The 21,863-nt window shown below is 38.6% G+C and overlaps 1 protein-coding gene across 1 annotated transcript in view; it reads right to left on the bottom strand.

Annotated features, from left to right (window-relative positions):
* The window catches only part of NMU (neuromedin U), a 37,713-nt gene extending 16,519 nt beyond the window's left edge, over positions 1 to 21,194 (bottom strand). The window contains exons 1-3 of the mRNA XM_068542906.1: positions 20,932 to 21,194; positions 12,080 to 12,138; positions 2,832 to 2,879 (exon numbers count right to left, since the gene is read on the bottom strand). Of these exons, the coding sequence (XP_068399007.1) occupies positions 2,832 to 2,879; positions 12,080 to 12,138; positions 20,932 to 21,040 (216 nt within the window). The 5' untranslated portion in view covers positions 21,041 to 21,194. The remainder of the gene's footprint in view (positions 1 to 2,831; positions 2,880 to 12,079; positions 12,139 to 20,931) is intronic.
* Between the last annotated feature and the right edge of the window lie 669 nt (positions 21,195 to 21,863).

The raw sequence follows: 21,863 nt of genomic DNA, 5'->3' as shown, positions 1-21,863 counted from the left end.
ATCCTCACCCTTTGAACAACAGCACATGTTTAACAGGATTGGCTGTAGTTTAGGGATACAGTTGGAGTCATGAAACAGCTTCTCTGAGTATCCCACCTAGCATGTCAAAGGCCTGCTTTGTTCTCTTCTATTTGTTTGCCTGCCCAATGCAAATTGTTGGGATATTTATTAATAGTATTAAATGGCTCATATTTAAGTAGTATTTCAATAAATTATAACACATTTTCATATACATAATCCACACTTTGTCTTTAAAACACAGCTTGACATATACAGGATGGGAATTGTTATTCTCACATATAAAGCAAGTGAGATTCTAAGAGACTGTCACTTGCCCAATACTACACACGGCTAGGTCGTCTGATCTATAGGTATCCCTGTGTTGCACTGGTATTGACTGTTAAGCCTACGGTTGGGAGTTGGATGAGAGAAGAAGTAGAGCGTGAACACTGATACATCTTTTCTCACTTTTTCCCTTCAGGATTGGGTGTGCAGTTCACCCCAGAAAAATCTAGAAATAAATCCCTGAAACTTCCTCTTACGGCCCATCTAGAAATGCTGAAAAAATACAAAATAATTTTTTAAAAAATCTAGTTATACCATGTGTCTCTTAACTCAAAGAAGAATAAATTTAGATATATGAGTGTCTCCTTAGAAAACAGCTTCTAAGCCAGCTGAGGCTTGGCAACAAGACTGAAATTTGACAGAAAAAGTTTCAAAACAAATTGCATTTTCTCCAGCAACTTTTTACATGAAGCCATTATTCACTGAGCTACAACTATTCTTAAGAATTTTTCTCATATGAGATTTTTAATATTTTATTTTTTATTTGTGGACCTTTTAAAGAGCCTTTATTTTCTATTTGGCAAAAATGTTTTGAAGAACTATTCAGATAATCACATACATAATATAACAACAGTTAACAGGAAATTAATGATTTTTAAAAAATGGTATCAGTTAGTGTAAAAGATTTCATAGTAAACTTACAAGGCTCTCCTCAAAAGGTACAGTCTCCAAATCCAATAAAAGCTTAGTTTAGCTTGATGGTGTTTAGATGAGTGCTTTAAAATTCATCCTTTTAATTTTGAAGACATAAAAGTGATTCTGAGGGTGTTCCTGAATTTCCAATGTAATGCAAAAGCTTGTGTGCTGATTAATATCCACCACATGTTATATATCCGTCAATGCTCCTCAAGCAATTCGAAATATCATTCATAAATGTTGTCTATTTTGATTCTGGTCTTGCTTTACCACTTAATGCCTCTAACTTGCTGCAAGTGATCCTCTGCAGGCTGAGGAACCGGTCGAGGCTGGAGAAAGGCTGCTTCTCCACACCGGCCAGGATGACATTCTGGAAGGACTACGTGAAGGACAGGCATCGCGCCCTGGCCAGACCATGTAGGGTTTCGCCCCAGGCACACAGCTGACTGTGTTGAGAAGGCTGAACCAAGAGCCTCTGCTGAGCCCTCTCCTCTGTTCAGGAGACTTAGTGATGCTGATTAAGAAAGTTAAGACACCAAGCCTAACTCTGCTACACCTGCACTCAGAGACAGAGCTGCAGACAGAGGGAGCAGCGTCCAGTAGAGACGTGTAAGAAGGACACACTTATTTCCCACGGCTCGTGTTTCTGAGACTGCTGGGACCTGGGACCCTTTGCTGCACTGCTGCAAGGCTTGCACCTGGACAGACCTCTCCTTGACCAACAAAATACAAAGAAACTATGTGGGACTAAAAATAACTGAGTGTATGCACAGTTGGGGCAAATTATGAACAAAAAGATACAAACAGACCAAAAAACCTTACTGCCACTTCTGAAGAGCTGGGGGCAAAAAACAGGGTGTGGGGGGCAAAAGCAGGGTACAGAGCATGCTCCCTGCACTCAACACCACCAGAGGAGTGGGCCAAACACTTAAGCCACCCCTCCAGCCTGACCGCTGGACATACCCCTACCCTCACCCCATATAAGGAACCAGCTCACCCGCCTCAGAGAGTGAGCGAGGGCACCTGTTACTTGTTCTAGCTCCCCCTGCTGCAGCAGGGGCCCCAGTAAAGCTTTGCCTGAATTTCTTGTCTGGCCTCTAGTCAATTTCTATTGATTAGGGAAGGCCAAGAACACTGGTCTGTATCATTTCCAGGTACAGAAGCTAGACCCACACTCCTCTCTCCCCAGTCCTCTTAACTCTTTCCTGTGGGAAGAGGAGTGAGTTACCTGACAGATGACTGAGAGGAGGAAATTGGGCACGCTCTGTTGAGCCCTTTCCTCTTAGAGAGCCAGCTCTCTGGCCAGTTGTTCTTGCCTTATTGCTGCCCCGTGGCAGAAAACCTGATTCTGGCAGGAGGCTTGAGTCACAGTGTAACCTCAGTTTAATTCTGGGGGTAGTTTTAGCAGACACACTTAGCAGCAGATCTAAGGCCACATTCACAAATTGACTTTTCAGTTACAATGATATTTTGATCTCCTAAGTCTGACTCTGTAAGTTCATCTCTCCATGGGTTGCAAACTCTATTGAGGGCCAGGATATTAGTCCCCCAATAGAGCAATGGATTCATTATTTTTAATCTAACACAGAATTTGATTTTGAAATTAGCATTTTAATTTCAAAAATATGGGTATATTATCTGCAAATCTATTTTTCTTAGAGATAAAAGCCCTAACACTTTACACCATAAACTCATAGCACTCATTATTACCTGCAGATGATGTAATAATTTCTAATACGTTGACATTTTAGTAAGTCCATAAAATAATGATGGGTCCAAAGGGAGAGATGGAGTATTTCAGCATGACACAAATGCTTACATCACTATGAAACACCTCCATTTGGAATTACCTGAGGCAGAGGATCCATGGACAGGAAAGACAAACAAGCATCATCTATCTGTAGAAAACAAAAATGCCAGTTACATCTTGGAAACAGAGAGAAGATAGCGAAAAACGGAAAGCAGATTTTATGAAGTCAAGTTACCTATTCAACATTAATTAAAGTTCCATGACTGTTCAGGACTCTGGATTTGGGAGGCAGGAGCCTTTTAAACTAAGGAAGTCCTGGAATTGGGATTTCCCCAAGATTCACCCCCAGGCACAGGGATATACATCCCCATTAACAGTCAGTAGGGATCATCCGAGCATAAAGATGCTTCAGACATTGAAGGGAAAAACTTCTGGTATTATTCAGCCTGAGAAACGTAAGTAGTGACCAAAGAATGGCCTCAAAATTAAGGAGCGCCCTGCTATGTGGTTCTTTAAATCTAATCATATCTACATATAAATCTAATCACACCATCTAAATTAACATGATAATAGCATGTGTGCTGAATGACAAAGAGTGTAAGTAAAAAGTCTTACACAACATGGGCCATCTTCCAGTTCTCTACCAAGAAGCCAGCATGAGAAAATAGTTCTATTTTACAGTGAAGGTTTACTGAACTATGCTTGGCAACTAGCTGTCCTTGGCTTTTTTTTTTTTTTTTTTTTGCCAACTTATTTAATTTTTATTTTACATTGGGATATAGTTGATTTACAACATTATGTTAGTTTCAGGTGTACAGCAAAGTGGTTCAGTTATATATATACATATATCCATTCTTTTTCAGGTTCTTTTACCATATAGGTGATTACAGAAGACTGAGTAGAGTTCCCTGTGCTGTATAATAGGTTCTTGTTGATTATCTATTTTATATATAGAAGTGTGTCTATGTTAATCCCACACTCCTAATTTATCTTGAAGGCTCCTTTCTGTGGAATTTTTTTTTTAATTAATTTATTTTATTTATTTATTTTTGGCTGCGTTGGGTCTTTGTTGCTGCGTGCTGGCTTTCTCTAGTTGCGGCGAGCAGGGTCTACTCTTCCTTGCGGTGTGTGGGCTTCTCATTGCGGTGGCTTCTCTTGTTGTGGAGCACGGGCTCTAGGCGTATGGGTTTCAGTAGTTGTGGCTTGTGGGCTCTAGAACGCAGGCTCTGTAGTTGTGGCGCATGGGCTTAGTTGCTCCGCGGCATGTGGGATCTTCCCGGACCAGGGATTGAACCCATGGCCCCTACAGCGGCAGGTGGATTCTTAACCACTGAGCCACCAGGGAAGTCCCTCTGTGGAGTTTTGATGAGATGTTTAGGAGGCCTTGCCAAAGACCTTGTTTCCACTGTTCTGCACACTCATTTGTGAAGCACTTTCTGCTGAATGTTATTACAAAGCTCTGCTGGGGGTACACCAGATCTTGGTAATGGTCTCGTGAAGGTTGAAAAAAGGATCCATTTCTTCAATTTTTGTTGCACATTTAGGGAAAAAGCCTTCAGAGAGAAAACTTGGACCCTCTAATGCTTTGATGTCCTCATAAGTAAACCTCACGGTGGGAACTCCAAGATGGTTGATGAAGTAATCGGCATCATCTTGCATCTGTACAGAACTGATATTTGTTTCTGGGCACTGATCTCTTCTGGAACAGTTGGAATTATTTTTCTCAGCTACCAGTTGCTGAAGAGATGGTGAAAGCTACAGAGTAGAGACGTGAGTTACCGCTTACAGGACTGTGGAGACTAACATAAGCCACAACATTTTTCTGCAGAACCTTCTTGAAATCCTCTCCCCATTCATACGAGCCAATATTTCCAAAAGCTGTTCCACCCCATGAACAGAAAACAATAGTGCGGTCTGGTCTCCACCCTCTCTTGACTCTTAACATCAAGGCCCGGATAAAAGCTGTGATGACGGCAGTGCCGCTGGCCCATTCTTGTCGATTATAACTGTATGCGGTATGACGATGGCTGCCAACTATGATATAACGGTCTGGAGATGTCGAGCCTTTTAAATATCCAACAACATTAGTAACTGTTTCAAATTTTGTGACTGTCTGAATTTGCATGCTGACAATTCTTTCCTCATTATTTGGAAGTTCTAGAGGGCCACAGGCACTGTGTGTGATTCTATCTTTCGGCGAAGAGATGAATTTTGCAACGAGAGATGCTGAGATGGGCTGCACTAGTAGAGAGGTGAGGTTTGATCGGTTTTGTCTGAAGCTTCCATCTGCTAGTGTTGGATGGTCTCCTGCAGAGGCGGGGGGTGGCTGTGGCTCACCGTGGGGAAAAGGACACTGGCAGCAGAAGTTCTGGGAAGTACTCCTTGGCGTGAGCCTTCCCAGAGTCCACAATTAGCCCCACCAAAGAGCCAGGTAAGCTCCAGTGCTCTGTCCTCGGCTTTTATCCTTAAAAGAAACCTTAAACTGTAGTATGAGATTTATACTAATCATTAAAAACTGTGCTGAGACGTTAAGCACTAAGCTAGGTGTCTAGAGTTATCTATGGCATTTATTTCTTTGGTGGCCTTTTAAAACGGGACTGGAAAAAATGGTACTGATTCTTGTCTGTCTGGGATGATTTAGGTTGAGTCCTATTTATGGCATAACATCTCAGGGGCCCCCGTCTAGTTTCAGAATTTGTTGAATTTAATTTAATTGCCATTCTCACACTAAACTGAAGGGGGATAATCATACCCTTTAGTCATAATTTCTCAAGCTCCTCTGGTTTCCAAGTTGAACATGAACTAATATATATAATTCTGTAACTTAGAGAATAACAAAGGTATACGGTATGATAGAAAAGCATACGTTTATGTCTCCTTTTCATGTTCACAGAACTTATCCTCTCTATATATCACAAATACTGGGAGAATTGTTTCATTCTATTTGTCCCTTGTGTCCATCCACCTGCTCCCTCTTCCATGCCAAGTAAAGCCAGAATCATGGATACAAACACACAGACAGTGGTAAACTTCTTGAGGGCAGGGGCTATCTAACGTGCCCAAATAAGTGTTCAATAAATATTCTTTAATTAAATTGCATTGAGTTTGTAGGGAAAAAAATAAAAAGAGAAGTCAATTGAGAAGGGAAAGCAAAAAAGATACCCTTTTAAGCTTCAAATTGTGACTAATGCTTTATGTATCACCCCCAAATGTGATTTAATTCGCTCTAGTAGGGTAGGAGGAAGTGGTCCCTCTCGAAATTGTTGTGTTGTTTAGGTATCTGAAGACTTTACATGCTCAAGGGGAAAGCTGTCCACCCCCAGCCCAGGCTGCTCATTTGTATGAGGTGGCCGTGTCCAAGGACAGCAGACCCTTGAACTTCAGGGCTCACTAATCAGTGCATCAATATGGCTTGAATAAAAACACCAGAATAAGAAAAAACACCAATTAATCAAATTAGGAGATAAGTGCAAAGCTTTTCAGTCTTTGTTCTCCTTTCTTTAAAAGGCATGGCTGCACTGCCCTCCCACTTTCCCTTTGGGTAAGCATTTGTTCACTTCACTCAGCTTATGGCCCTAATGGTTTTAAGTGCCACTAATGCTTTTGAGAACTCTGTGGAGTCCATCGATGAACCCGTTTGAAAATGGTTAGGTCTCTGTATACGGTTTGAAAAGTATGTGTTTCTAGCATCTGAATAGCTATGTAATATTTAAAACCTCCAGCAGAAAGCTTAACTATATGTTCTTAGCACCTTCTTAAAATATCTTTTTCTATAAAAGAATGTATAGTGCTTTTACAGCTCCATTTGAGTTTTCTCCCCAGCATTATCATCTAAAAGTTTTTTTCAAAGATTTTCCTCAGAAATATAATTTCAAGCTAAACTAAATGTTTCTGTACTCTACATTAATATCTGTTTCTAAATTATTCTTCATCTTGCTTATATTTTTCAAGCATGCATTATGATATACCAAGGCAGAGGCCCTTAAAATAGTCTTACAAATTTCTGTGCTATTTAAGACTCTTTAGTACTTGGCCCTTATCATCTGTCTTATCTTTGCCCTTATGTATTTTGTTAGGGGGTGGCTTAGGTATAAAGGGTATTCTCCTCAGTTCATAGCTTGCTATCATCACTGGACTCACTTTATTTATCCTTTTATATTTCCATTTCATACTCCTATACCATCCTCCCATAAGCAGCTCTTCTAATGTATCTGACGTGTATCCTCTGTTTATGTTCTTATAAAATCTGTACTGCTGTTTGCTGTGCACATATGGTATTTTCTTACTTTTTTTAACTTAACACTATACTTTAAGATCTCTCCCTGCTCCTGGATACCTCTAGTGTGTTGCTCCTAACTGCCAGAGAGTATTTATAATGTGCATGCACCACATGTTGCCTACCTACTCCCCAGTGATGCGAGGCCGGTTCCCTCCACTCCTCGCATTACCTCCTTGTATCTGTCCTCCACATATGGTTCTGTAGGAGAATATGTTTGGGCTACACACTCAGGAGAGGGCATGCTAAACCACAGGGGTATCTAGGTGGCTTTCCAGATGGCTACACCAGTTGATACTCTCATCAGCAATGCATGGGGATTCCTACACCCTACATCCTTGCTAACGTTTGCCATTCTCTCGATTTCAATTTTTTGCCAGTCTAACGGATAGAAAGTGACAATATTTTTGTCTTAATTTTCATGTCATTGTTACTAATGGATTTGAGCATCTCTTTAGATGCTCGTTGGTCTTTAGGTTTCCTCTTTGTAAATTGTTCTATTCTTTGACTATTTTTACTTTGGATTCCTGTCTTTATCCAATTAGCTAGAATTTCTTAGATAGTCTAGAAACTAATTCCTTATCAGTTTTAGGCATTGTCAATATCTTCTTTCCAAGGCTCTTACATTTTTTCAAGGGAGTCCTTTGTTGAAAGAAATCTTTACTTTTAATGTAATTCAAATCATGATGTTTTTGGCCTTATAATTTATGGTGGAAGTTTTTTATGGAAAAACCTACGGAAATTTTTTATGGAAAAACTTATTAAAATTTGTGGAAAGAAGCCTTTCCCTGCTCCTAGCTCACAAAGATGGTTTCCTAATAGAAAAGATATTTCCTATTAACTCTACAATTTTACCCTGTATGTTTAGACCTTTAATCCACCTGGAGCCTACCTTTGTATGGGGTGTTAATTTTATGTTTCTCTATACAGTGAGCCAGTTTCTCAACCCTCATTTGCCGAACAATCTGTCCTTTTGCCTCTGAATTTTCGTGTTACTTCTATTATAAGTTAAGTTTATGTGCACATGCATTTGTCTTAGGTTGTCTTAGGTTGGGTTCCCCCAGAAAGAGACCTTGAGATAAGGATGTGGATATGAGTAGATCATTTGGAAGATAACCCAAAAAGCACTGGTAGAAGAGTGGAGAAGTAAAACAGGGAAGGGAAGGAATCCAGTCAAGGGTATGTTATCAAGCAGGTTACCACCATTGTAACTGGGATCAATCTGCCTGGGGTACTCTGAGACACAATGCAGAATACATCTCAGAGTTATCCCACCTGAGGAGAGAGGCAGCTAAGGTATTCATCCACCTACTCTCTTGGGTCACCAACTGATGGCTATTCCTGTGGTGGGGGCATTTGGTCCCAGGCACTTCTGGTCTGTCCTGAGCATAGGCCAAACAGGCAGAGTCACATGTGCTTGCAATTAGAAACAGTAAGTTTGGAGTGTGCTAGAATGGTGAATGACAAAGGGATATGACAAGGCACTGACAGTGTCTGCTAAACTCTCCAAGCTCTAGTCTCAGTTCCACTGGTTCGTTCATCTATTCTTACGCCCTCACCATACCTTTTTTATTAGTACAGTTTCTTAGTATATCTTGATATCTGGTAGGGCAAGTTCTGGCTCTTAGCTCTTTATATTTAAAATTTCCTTAGCCATTTGTAGACCTTTATTTTTCCACATCAATTTTAGGCTAAATTTATAAACTTTCCAAAAAAAAAGTTAAGTGGAATTCCAATTGGGTTGCATTGATTTTATAGGGTTTACATTGACTAATTTAGGGAGAATTGATATTTTTATTACATTAAATTAATTGTTCCATCCAAAAGTAAAGAACGTCTCTCCATATATTCACATTATTTTCTAATTCCTTTATTAAAATTTAATTTTTTCTCCACAAGCTATTGTGTATTTTTGGTTAATTCCTAGATACTTATAGTTTTTGTTGCCATTGTGAATGATGTAATATTTTCATGTTACTTTTTCCTAGTGAAAAGAAATGTTATTGATTATTGTATATTGGTATTATATCCAAAACTCTTCTAAATTCTCATCTTAGCTCTAATAGTTTAAGAGCGAGAAATTTATTAATGTAAATTATCATGATTATAGATTAAAGGAGAAAAGGCATATTGCTTATCTCAATATTGGTGCAGATAAAATATTTGATTAAGTTCACATTTTATTTAGGATTAACAAAACTGTTAAAAAAAAAAAAAACTGTTAGGAAGATAGGAGAAGAATAGACATTCCTTAACTAGGTAAAGGTTATATAACAAATTTCTAGAGCAAATTTATACCCTATGGAGAAGCTTTAGTTACATTTATTGTGTAACATAGTACTGGAGGCCTTTGGCCAATGATTAGAAGGAAAGAAGAAACTGTTTCTTCAGTGCTTATTGTATTACTATAGCACCTTTTTGGCATCAGATATTTTTCTAGGAATTTATTCATTTCATCTAAGTTTTCAAAATTATTACCATATAACTGTCCATAATACTTTGGCGGGGGTAACAGCTTATTGAAATATAATTCAAATTCTGTATAATTTGCCCATTTAGAGTGTACAATTCACTAGTTTTTTTTTTAAGCTATTATCCCGTTTATCTAGAAAGAAAATAACAGCTTGATATAATAGCCTTCTAGAGAATATATATGTACACACAGAAATTAGGCTTGTGGGTCAAGATAAATGTCAGAATTTAACCCTGACGGTAGCAAGAATTAGCTTACCTCAGATGAAGGCTATAACTCAACTAGTTAGAGCAGAGCATGCCTTAAGGTAATAGAACAGGTGCCGCTTCCAGCGCCCTTCTTTTCTCTCCCTGAGATGTGCCCTAAATCTGTGGGTTTATGGGACTAATGCAGGATGGGAGTCCCACCAGATTAGAGGGGCACTGAGTCTCCTCAATCTGTTTTTTTCTTTATCAGTTTAGAGGGTGATGTCACTGATAGGTAAAGCAGTAAATCTATACTCTAACTACCTTGTTACTGGACCTAAAGTTCATGTTTTGAATACAGACCTTCAAACTGAACCACAGAATATAGGAACTCTCTGGTTCAGAGCTACAAATAACAAGGGGTCTTTCCATAGGGCCTTTGCAGCCACAGACTTTTTAAATTACAAGTCATGACCCACCACTGTCCATCCCTTAGCTGATAATTTTTGTCTAGACCAGTATGATGACTCCAGACCAACATGACACAATTCACTAGTTTTTAGTGTTATTTACTGAGTTGTGCAAACTTCGCCAGTCAATTGTCCATAATACTTATTTAAATTTTTTTTTGTTTTTATTTCTTATTAATTTTTATTGGAGTATGGTTGCTTTACAATGTTGTGTTAGCCTCCACTGCACAACAAAATGAATCAGCCATAAACATACAGATATCCCCTCTCTTTTGGACTTCCCTCCCATTTAGGTTACCACAGTGCATTAGGTAGAGTTCCCTGCGCTATTACAGTATGTTCCCATCAGATGTTTATTTTATACATAGTATCAAAAATGTATATGTGTCAATCCCAGTCTCCCAATTCCTCCCACACCACCACTTTCCCCCTTGGTATGGATGGATAAAGAAGATGTGGTACATGTATACAATGGAATATTACTCAGCCATAAAAAGGAATGAAATTGGGTCATTTGTAGAGACACGGATGGACCTATAAAGTGTCATACAGAGTGAAGTAAGTCAGAAGAAGAAAAGCAAATATCGTATAAAACATTTTTTAAATCTCTCTTTTTCTTGGTGATCTACCCTTTTTCAGTGTATGTCTTTTTTTATCTTTATCTTCTCCTCTGCCTTTTTAAATCAGTACTGCCAGTGCTTATTAACATTTTGAAAGAACAAACATATGATTTTGTTAATATTGTTGATTTGTTCTCTCCTCTCTCTTTTTAATATTTATCTCTGCCCTTATTTTTATTATTTACTTCATTCCTGTTTCTTTGAATTTTCTCTGTTGTTCTTTTCCCCCACATTTTTCAGTTGAATGCTAAGCATATTTGTTTTTAAATTTTCTTTTTTCCTGATAAATATATATGAAGTTAAAATTTCTTTCTAGCTACTGTTTTAGTTGTAGCATACAAATTTTGACTCATAATATTTTTATGTCATTCTTTTTCAGTCTAGGGCTATTTCCCGAAATTCCACTTATTTTCCTAACAGATGGGATATTTAAGTTATACTTTTGTTAATAGTTTCTAACTTCATTGCATTATGATTGGAAAACATTTAAAATGGATCCTAACTCATGAAAACTTTCTTTGTCTTCTAAGACATGGTCTGTTTTTAAAATGCCCCAATTATTCTCAAAAAGAATGTTCATACTGTTTAGTACAGGTTTTTAAAAATATTTCTAATAGTTCAAATTCAAATTTATTAATTGTACTGTTGTGTCTTTGACATATCTACTTGTGTGCTATTTGCTTTAACTATCAGTTTTGAGAGAGGAATATTAAAATCTCCAACTACAAATGTTCATTTATCTATTTTTCCCTGAATTTCTATCAACTGTTAAATAAATTTTGAGATTGTTCTGTTAATATATATTAATGATGGCTGTATCTTTTTGCTCTGTTGTTCTTTTATCAGTGTATAAGATCCTGCTTTGTCTATTAAAATGGTTTGTGTACTTGAATTCTATTTTATCAGATATTAAGACTGCTACTCCAATTTTCTAGCAGTTTATATTTGCTTGGTATGTCACTTTCCATTCTTAGCCATTTTTCATTTTCTGCTTTAAGTGTGACTCTTATGGAGATCATATTGCTAAATCTGTTTTTTAAATCCAGCCTGAGAATCTCTTTTAAGGGGTGTATTTTAGCACATTCATATTTATTATAATTACTCTATTATTAGGACATATTTCTGCCACCTTAATTTACCACTTACTGTATTTTTGGTTTCTTTTTCATCTTTCCTTCTTTCACTTGATAAAGAGAATAATTTTGAATTCAGAATGTCAGTAAAATCACAGTTGTCCCAAAGCTCAATTACATTATTTCACTTTACCATGATAATTTTAAAAAGGGTAAAGTTTCCACTAGTTTGTGTAAGGATAATTCTTTACCTCATTCCACAACTGTAATCCTTGTTCCAGCTGTAATCCTTGAGGCAATATTGGAGCACCTAAAAATAAAGTTTTGGATGATAAAGTTTTGATTTACTTTTGGATGATATTTCTCATTTTTCACTGTACATCACTACCCTCCTATTTCAACTAGATATTTCAACATCTGACTTAGTATAAAGAGACATAATTATTAAATAAACCTTAAAACATTACAAAGACATTACTCTCAAGAGTGAATTTCTTACATGTCTACACAAAACTTGTACATGAATGTGCATAGCAGCATTATTCATAATAAGCTCAAAGCAGAAACAATCCAGATGTCCATCACCTGGTAAACAGATAAACAAAATGTAGTACATCCACACAATGGAAAATTGTTGTCAATAAAAAGGAATGAACTACTGATATATGCTTCAACAGAGATGAATCTCAAACATATCATGCTAAATCAAATAAGCGAGATGCAAAAGATCAAATACTGTATGAATCCATTCATATGGAATGTCCAGAGAAGGCAAACCTATAGTGATAGAAAGACTAGTGGTTGCTTGGGGCTGAGGGTAGGAATGCGGATTGACTGCAAATGGACATAACAGATCTTTGGGGGGTGATGGAAAATTGTATTGTTGTGATAGCTGCACAACTTTTTTTTTTTTTTTTTTTTGGTGGAGATGAAACAACACTTTATTTGTTAAGGAGAAGTAAAAGTACAAAAAGGCTTATACGACAGAACATAAAAAAGTGAGAAATCCATTGTACTTAATTCAGAACGCTTGAAGAATCATCTATGCCACTATGTATGAATAATGCAGGGGCAGAAATTTATTACAGACACATCTATTTTGGTTTGGATATAGTGCTGGACCTTGTTTGACTTAAATCTTGTAAAGAATGATATTCAACTAACTGAAATAACATTTTTCAAGTAAGACAATGCCTCCAGGGTATTGCTAGTGTGATCCTGAAATAGAATTTGGATGATGAAGTATCAGATAAAATTTATGTAAATGGTATGATGTTGTAGCACATTAACTATGATGAGTGAGGATCATTTTTTTCTTCTGTTTCTTTTCTTCCCAGTTTTATGAAGATGTAATTGACATACAGCACTGAATAAGTTTAAGGTATACAGCATAATGATTTGACTTACAGATATTGTGAAATGATTATCACAATAAATTTAGTTAATATCCATCACCTCATATAGATACCCCCCCCAAAAAATGTTTTTTTTCCTTGTGATGAGAACTCTCAGAATATACTGTCTTAACTTTCAAATATACCACAGAGCAGTGTTCACTACAGTCATCATGTTGTATGTTACATCCCTAGTACTTATTCATCTTATAACTGGAAGTTTCTGCCTTTTGACCACCTTCATCCTAACTTATTTTACCATAAATCGCAAATTAATTTAAATTAAAAGACAAATGAAAACTCCCGAAATGTATGAAACATATTTAATAAAATGTGATGGTAAATATCCTTATAATATAGAACTCTTTCAAATCAATACATTAAAGAAAACATTAATAGGCAAATGACTGCCCAACTCCTTAAGTCTACTTAAAAATCACTGAGTTGCAACATAATAAAGGCCATATATGACAAACCCACAGCCAACATCATTCTCAATGGTGAAAAACTAAAACCATTTCCACTAGGATCAGGAATAAGACAAGGTTGCCCACTCTCACCACTGTTATTCAACATAGGTTTGGAAGTTTTAGCCACAGCAATCAGAGAAGAAAAAGAAATAAAAGGAATCCAAATCAGAAAAGAAGAAGTAAAGCTGTCACTGTTTGCAGATGACGATACTATAAATAGAGAATCCTAAAGATGCTACCAGAAAACTAATAGAGCTAATCAATGAATTTGGTAAAGTAGCAGGAGACAAAATTAATGCACAGAAATCTCTTGCATTCCTATACACTAATGACGAAAAATCTGAAAGAGAAATTAAGGAAACACTCCCATTTGCCACTGCAACAAAAGGAATAAAATACCTAGGAATAAACCTACCTAGGGAGACAGAAGACCTGTATGCAGAAAACTATAAGACACTGATGAAAGAAATTAAAGACGATACCAACAGATGGAGAGATATACCATGTTCTTGTATTGGAAGAATCAACATTGTGAAAATGACTATACTACCCAAAGCAATCTACAGATTCAGTGCAATCTCTATGAAACTACCAATGGCATTTTTCACAGAACTAGAACAAAAAATTTCACAATTTGTATGGAAACACAAAAGACCCTGAATAGCTAAAGCAATCTTGAGAAAGAAAAACGGAGCTGGAGGAATCAGGCTCCCTGACTTCAGACTACACTACAAAGCTACAGTAATCAAGACAGTATGATACTGGCGCAAAAACAGAAATATAGATTAATGGAATAGGCTAGAAAGCCCAGAGATAAACCCATGCACATATGGTCACCTTATCTTTGATAAAGGAGGCAAGAATATACAATGGAGAAAAGACAGTCTCTTCAATAAGTGGTGCTGGGAAAACTGGACAGCTACATGTAACAGAATGAAATTAGAACACTCCCTAACACTGTACACAGAAATAAACTCAAAATGGATTAAAGACCTAAATGTAAGGCCAGACACTATCAAAGTCTTAGAGGAAAACATAGGAAGAACACTCTTTGACATAAATCACAGCAAGATCTTTTTTGACCCACCTCCTAGAGTAATGGAAATAAAAACAAAAATAAACAAATGGGACCTAATGAAACTTCAAAGCTTTTGCACAGCAAAGGAAACCATAAACAAGACGACAAGACAACCCTCAGAATGGGACAAAATATTTGCAAAGGAATCAACGGACAAAGGATTAATCTCCAAAATATATAAACAGCTCATGCAGCTCAATATTAAGAAAAACAAACAACCCAATCCAAAAATGGGCAGAAGACCTAAATAGACATTTCTCCAAAGAAGACGTACAGATGGCCAAGAAGCACATGAAAAGCTGCTCAGCATCACTAATTAGTAGAGAAATGCAAATCAAAACTACAATGAGGTATCACCTCACACCAGTTAGAATGGGCTTCATCAGAAAATCTACAAACAACAAATGCTGGAGAGGGTGTGGAGAAAAGGGAACCCTCTTGCACTGCTGGTGGGAATGTAAACTGATACAGCCACTATGGAGAACAGTATGGAGGTTCCTTAAAAAACCAAAAATAGAACTACCATATGACCCAGCAATCCCACTACTGGGCATATACCCAGAGAAAACCACAATTCAAAAAGACACATGCACCCCAATGTTCATTGCAGCACTATTTACAATAGCCAGGTCATGGAAGCAACCTAAATGCCCATTGACAGATGAATGGATAAAGAAGTTGTGGTACATATATACAATGGAATATTACTCAGCCATAAAAAGGAACGAAATTGGGTCATTTGTTGAGACGTGGATGGATCTAGAGACTGTCATACAGAGTGAAGTAAGTCAGAAAGAGAAAAACAAATGTCGTATATTAACGCATATATGTGGAACCTAGAAAATGGTACAGATGGACTGGTTTGCAGGGCAGAAATAGAGACACTGATGTAGAGAACAAACGTATGGACACCAAGGTGGGAAAGCGGCTGGGGGTGTGGTGGTGGTGGGATGAATTGGGCGATTGGGATTGACATGTATACACTGATGTGCATAAAATTGATGACTAGTAAGAACCTGCTGTATAAAAAAAAAAATAGAGAAAACCTATTTATTAGGTTTATAGACATGTGTGCAATTTAAAAAAAATAAAACACTACTGTTACCTTGAAAAAAAAAATGACCAACTCAATGAAACCTTGTGAATACAATGTTAAAAAGTATAACTATGAATCATAAAATTTAAATTTAGTATGAAAAGATAAGAATGGAAAATTATATTGAAGCTATGTGGAATTATGTTTTTAGACAACAGGAAGAGAAAATAAAAATGTAAATATTGCTTGATAGGGTAATGAGATTAGAGGCAGTCTTTTAAATTTTTCATTGTTATGCTAATACAGTACCTTTATAAAACCTAAAAATCGTCAAACAACACATTTTTTAAAAATTGTGGTAAAATACACGAAACAAAAAATTTATCATTTTAATCATTTTAAAGTGGACAGTTCAGTGATATTAAGTCAACAAATTTTTAAAACTTTCAGATGGCACCTGAATAAAAGATGTGTTGTCCATTGGTGATTTTAATGTATCTGGTATATAACTAAAGTCACCACAAAACTTTTTCTGGGAAATTGGCAGATCATAAACATAAAAAATTTATTTTGCTTTATATTAAACCTTATTGTTTTACTGTTTCAAAATTCAAATTTACTCACAAGAAAGAGTCAGTTTCATATTAGATTTGGTTTCACAAATGCTGCTCCTGCTATTCATTCTTATCACCAGAAAAAAATAAGACTATTAGTGACTAATGATAATATGTTCCAGAAAATAAAAAGTTAAGGTCTCTTAGAAACAATACAAACTTTATCAGTAGAAGTGAATTACAGCAAATTTATATATTCGGGAGAATGTGAAACTTACACCATTGATTGTTAAAGGGTTTTAAAAGCTTTTTATTACATTTGGTAACAAAATTATAGGCTTAGTTGTAAAATCCAGGGTTAACTACCATTGGGAAAATTAACTATACATTACAGTAAACATTTAGAAAATGTTTTTCTAAAATGTTCAATCTAGGTCAATAAACTTGTCTGTAGAAGTAAAAATAATAATAATAATAAAATAAAATAAAATAAAATGTATCATGTCCTTTAACCTTCATAGCAACCTTTTAAGTTAGCTAGTCTACTTACTCCCATTTTAAGATGAGGAAATTGAAGGAAGGAAAGATTAAGTAATTTGTCTCAGATCACCAAAATATATACATAGCAGAAGCAGATTTCAAACCAGACTCCAAATCCTGACAGATTTTTTTTTCTAATTCTACCACTTTTCAGATAAGTCTTGCCTTGAGTGCACAAAAATTTGTGCTAGTATTTAATCTATGTTCTAATAATAGTAATAGTATTTAGCTACATTTTCTGTACCCAGCATTAGAAGTAACCTACAGGGGTCACGTAGTCCATAGTAGAGAGTTGATTTGTTTGAATCCCCTTTCATGTGACAGCTATTCAAGGTGGACAAATGAACTTACACACTTCTCAATTAAATATTTCCCACCCTAGCACAAATGTATATCCCAAAGTCACTGTTGTCTGGTGGGTATTACTCTGAGCTGATTCTGTTTTCAGGAAGGGATAAAGCTGTGCTTCTCAAATTTTCATGCAAAACACCTGGTGATCTTACTTAAATGAGCTTCTGATTCAGTTACTGGGGGACAGGCCCAAGAGTCTGCATTTCTAGCAAGCTTCCCGGTGATACCTGATACCGATGCTGCTGGTGCATGAATAACAGTGAATAGACAGGGGGAGTGAGCGCCGCATTGTAGAAAGAAACAGAGGATGCCTCTTATTTGACAGAACTAGGGAGCTCAAATAAACATTTTAGGTGTAACCTTTTTAACAAGTCTGAATATTTCCAAAAGGGGGATATGAATGTTGTCATGAAAAAAATCTAAAATCCATAGGCCCATTCCTTACAGCTTGGATGCATTACTCATCCGTTTTTACTAAGAGTGCACAGCTTTGAAAAATAGGAAGGTAAAAGAAAGAGGAATGGAGGGAGAGAGCCGTATTTGATTGAAGAGAATCAGAGTCAAGTATGACGCAGGGAAATACACAAGGAATTCTACTTGTTGGATTCAGTCTTCACCTGCCTGTACTTCTGATTTCTCCACTCAAGATACCATGGTTAATCTCTGTTTGACAGGGCATTCCTGTTTAAAGAATACAGTTTCATATTATTTCTTCTCCTGACGAACCCCCATCCTCCAGTAAAAGTGGAAGCTCCCCCTCCCCACTGCCTTACCAAGAGCATGGAGAGTTTGCCTCCTTCCATGTCCCCAAGCTTGCATGGGTCACACCAAAATTGCCATTATGTCTAACCTAGTCCCAAGCACTTATATAATCAAAAAGGGGTACTTTGTGGCTCTTACACAAAACACAGTCTCAGGGTAAAAAGGTTAGAGAAGCCAAAATTTCAAAATGTTTATCTATAATTTATAGAAAACCATTAATATCCTATGACTGAATTCCAAACATAAGGGAAAAATTTTCCCCCTTTGTCTATTTGTTAACTAAAGTTGATGTGATTTTCCTCGCAAGATACCCCAGATGTGGGCTTTATACTAATCAAATAGCCATACTAGATACTTTCCCAAGTATTGTCAGGGACAGTGCCAGTGTCATCTACAGCCTAAAAACTGCACTGTTTTTGATCAATCAGTTTCAAGATATTTATACTTCAGACTATCTAGTTAAGTGAAATCTTTAGTCTTATACTGTACAATCTAACTAATGCAAATAATATGGATAGACAACTTGTGATCTGTAAATATACCATGTGTAAGAGAAAGAAAAACAGACTTGATTATTCTAAAAGTGGTATCAATTTTCTTTTCTCATTGCTAGTACTTAACTAGTGTAGTGTTTGGAAGTCAGAAACTGTTACTGCTGACTGAATTTTAAGAATTATTCCATGAATAGGGGTCTGAGTAGGAAAAGACACTTCTTAATTTAGTCTTGGGCGCTTGATCACTTATTGTCAGAGGCCACATCAAGTGACAGTTTGTTGCAGATATACAGATGTGCCCCTCTTTCAGGAAATGTCCTTTATTTTAATGTTCTCTGAATAGTAAACCATTTCCAGCCACTGAATCTGTGGCTGGTCCTTTATCTTCCCATTGCTATTTTATGCTCTGCTAACTCATTTTTGCCAAGGATGTTGCACTTATTGACAAGATTTTTTTTTCCTCTGGCATTGTGGCATTTGCTTTGTTGTTTTTCAATACATCCACTTGCATGTTGCGTAATGATTAATCTTGGTAGATTATCTCCCAGTTTTGCTTATGTATGTCATGCTTCCCCTCCAGTGCTATCTTTAGGGGCTCAGGACTAGGGCGGATCACCAGGGCAGATCATACTAGGATAAATTCACCCTCTTCCCTCCCCATCACATTTTTAGAGAGATAAAATTAATTTTTTGGTATGAAGAGCAGATCTGAAGGGGAAAGAAGACAGAAAAGGGTAGTAGGGAAAGAGGTATCTCATCCCTTTGCTTGAGAAATATTGGGGATATTTATGAGATGACTGGTCAACCACATGATATGCTCTTTTGAAAATAAAACCCAAGACTTGCCTTTTTTAGAAATCAGCTGCTGCTTTCTATAGTTTCTGCTCAATCACCAGAAGCCTGAAAATTTCCCTGCCTCCCCCCACAAAAAGAAGTTACCTCCCACTGATGCAAAAATCACTGCAAGCATATAGTACGTAACATGCATGGAAAGTACATTTGCTTTACAGAGGAAAAAAATTAAACTATGATTATCTGCTTCCTTAATAAGGTAGATAAAAACTACCAAACTAATTTTACCAATAACAAATTTAAAATTGAAAAAGATTAATATTACTTTGCATAAGTCATGCTGTAGCACTGCTGAATAAGTGATGGAGAAGGCTTAGGTCTCCTAGCTTCTGACTGCTTAGATTTCATAGCCAAATTACCTTACTTTTCAAGCACGGGTGTCCCCACCTCCCTACATCTCCAATTCCTTAAGGAAAGGGGGAAAACAATGAAAGGACAGCAAAAAAAAAAAAAAAAAAAAAAAATTAGGAAAAGAATAATAGTTTCAGTTCCCCCACCTCTAACTGAGGGCTGGGCTACATGCTAAGAAAGGTCCCCACAGTTATGGTTTCAAGTCCCTAACATTCTGAGCAATGATGAAAGTCAGCCCTCGTTTATCCTACTGACAGGAAGGAGAGCAGAGGGAAACTAAGAAGACCTGCTGAGAAGCTAGAAAATTCATGATCTTAGTAGGTCAGTGGCTGGCGCTGGAGGGGCCCTGGCTCAGAGCTGGGAGATGAGGGATGGTCCCCTCAAGGTACCTGGAAAGGTAACCTTAAGGGAACAGGGAAGTGATCTCTCCACTGTAACAAGTTGCATCTGCTCTACACTGTCTCCCAAGCTTCAGACACCCCTTCCTGACCTTGCTTTTGCTTTTCCCACACCTTTCCTCTAAGCAAAGCTCAGGAAGTCCCTACTGTTATCAAACCACATCTGCCTTCACTGGCTTTAGCTGTAGCACTGACTGAAAGCTCGGCTTGCACATTTGCTTCTCCAACTCCGCATTGTAAGAAGGCCTCTGTTCCTTTTCCTGATCTGGTCCCTGAAAACCTACGAGGCACAGAGCTGACTCTTTCCCCTTCGATACGGCCAGAACGGGGCATGTTATTGCTCGGGATTATCTGAACAGATCACTCACCAAGGAAGTTGCGCACTTTGCAAGTTGACCTCGCATCAGCAGCAGAGGCTTCCTATCAAACCTACTCTAGTTTTGCTTCACCGTCAATCCCTCCAGCGATTGCAGTCAAAGGAAAAGCATTTTCATTTTCACTGTTTTAACTCCCATTACCCGAGGGAGCCCTACAAGTTTCCACCGACCTCAGGCTGCCCGGCCTGGGGATTTAGGCCAGGCCCAGGTCCGCGCTCGAGCCCGGCCACTGGCACCTGCGCCGCTGGCTGCCCTCGGGCGCCGACCCGCTCCTGTGATTAAGAGCGAGAACCTGGGGAGCCCTGCAGCACGAGGGGGTGGCAAATCCCAGAAGCCAAGAGAAGAGGCAGAAAGGGAGGGAAGAGAGCGCGGCGATCACAGCGGGGAGGAGCGGGGCGGGACCAGGTGGTGGCGCGGGTGCCCTGGCAGGCGCCGGGTCGGCTTACCTCCGCAGGTGTCCGCGCAACAAGACAGCAGTAGTAGCAGCAGGAGCGGGGACGCACCAGCCACCTGACCGGGGGGCGGCCCGGGGCGGCGGCTCGCGGCTCGCAGCATCCCGGGACCCTGCACTACACCGGCCCGCGCTCCAAGCGATGCTCTGGCTGAGCCTCTGCGTCCCTGGCGCGCTGTTCGCCCAGTTCGGCCGCCAGACTGACCCACCCGCGCTCTGCCAACTTTTAAATCTCGCGGACACGTGGGCTGAGGCGGCGTGGTCCCCGCGCGCGTCACCTCCCCGCCCCCGGCCTCCCTCGCGTCACTCCCAACCCGCTGCCGGCTCCCGCGCCCCCTTCACAAGTTTCTGACTCAGAGTACCACTCATTTTCGTCGCCCCCGCCCTAGGGTCTCTGGGATAGAGGAGAATGGAATTAAAACGAGGCAAGTCCCTTCCCTTCTTTGGAAGCAATGAATGGGAGCTGGGGGGAAATGGCAAGCCAGGCGGCCCGAAGAGGCTGAGATGCCGGTTTTTACACCGGATGGTGGCGACGCCCTGCCTGGGACGCCCCTTATGCACCCTCCCCGGGAAGCCTTCTCTGCCCCTCCTTCCTGTCCTAGCGCTCCAGTAACCACCTAGGTGCAAAGCACCTCTGTTCTGTTCCCTTGTTCATCCTCAGCCCCTGGCCCAACGCCCGGGGCATATTAGAGCAACACAGGTTCATGGTGGTGGTGTTCCCCAAATTCCTACCTGGTCTGAGACCTTTTAGGGAAAAGCGGTTGGCTGTTAAAGACGATTAAGAAGAAAGGTCTGCTGAGGCTTGACCACACTACATTTCTAACAGTTCTAGAAGGTCTCTGGCTGTCCTGTGGAATTCCAGTCCTAAGGTAACTCCCTTTTCTATGCATTTCCCTGCTGTCACTCCCTAGCTGTTGCATTCTGATT

This window comes from Eschrichtius robustus, chromosome 4 (assembly GCF_028021215.1).
Source record: "Eschrichtius robustus isolate mEscRob2 chromosome 4, mEscRob2.pri, whole genome shotgun sequence".
In the NCBI taxonomy this organism is placed as follows: domain Eukaryota; kingdom Metazoa; phylum Chordata; class Mammalia; order Artiodactyla; family Eschrichtiidae; genus Eschrichtius; species Eschrichtius robustus.
This window is presented reverse-complemented; position numbering and strand designations above follow the sequence as displayed.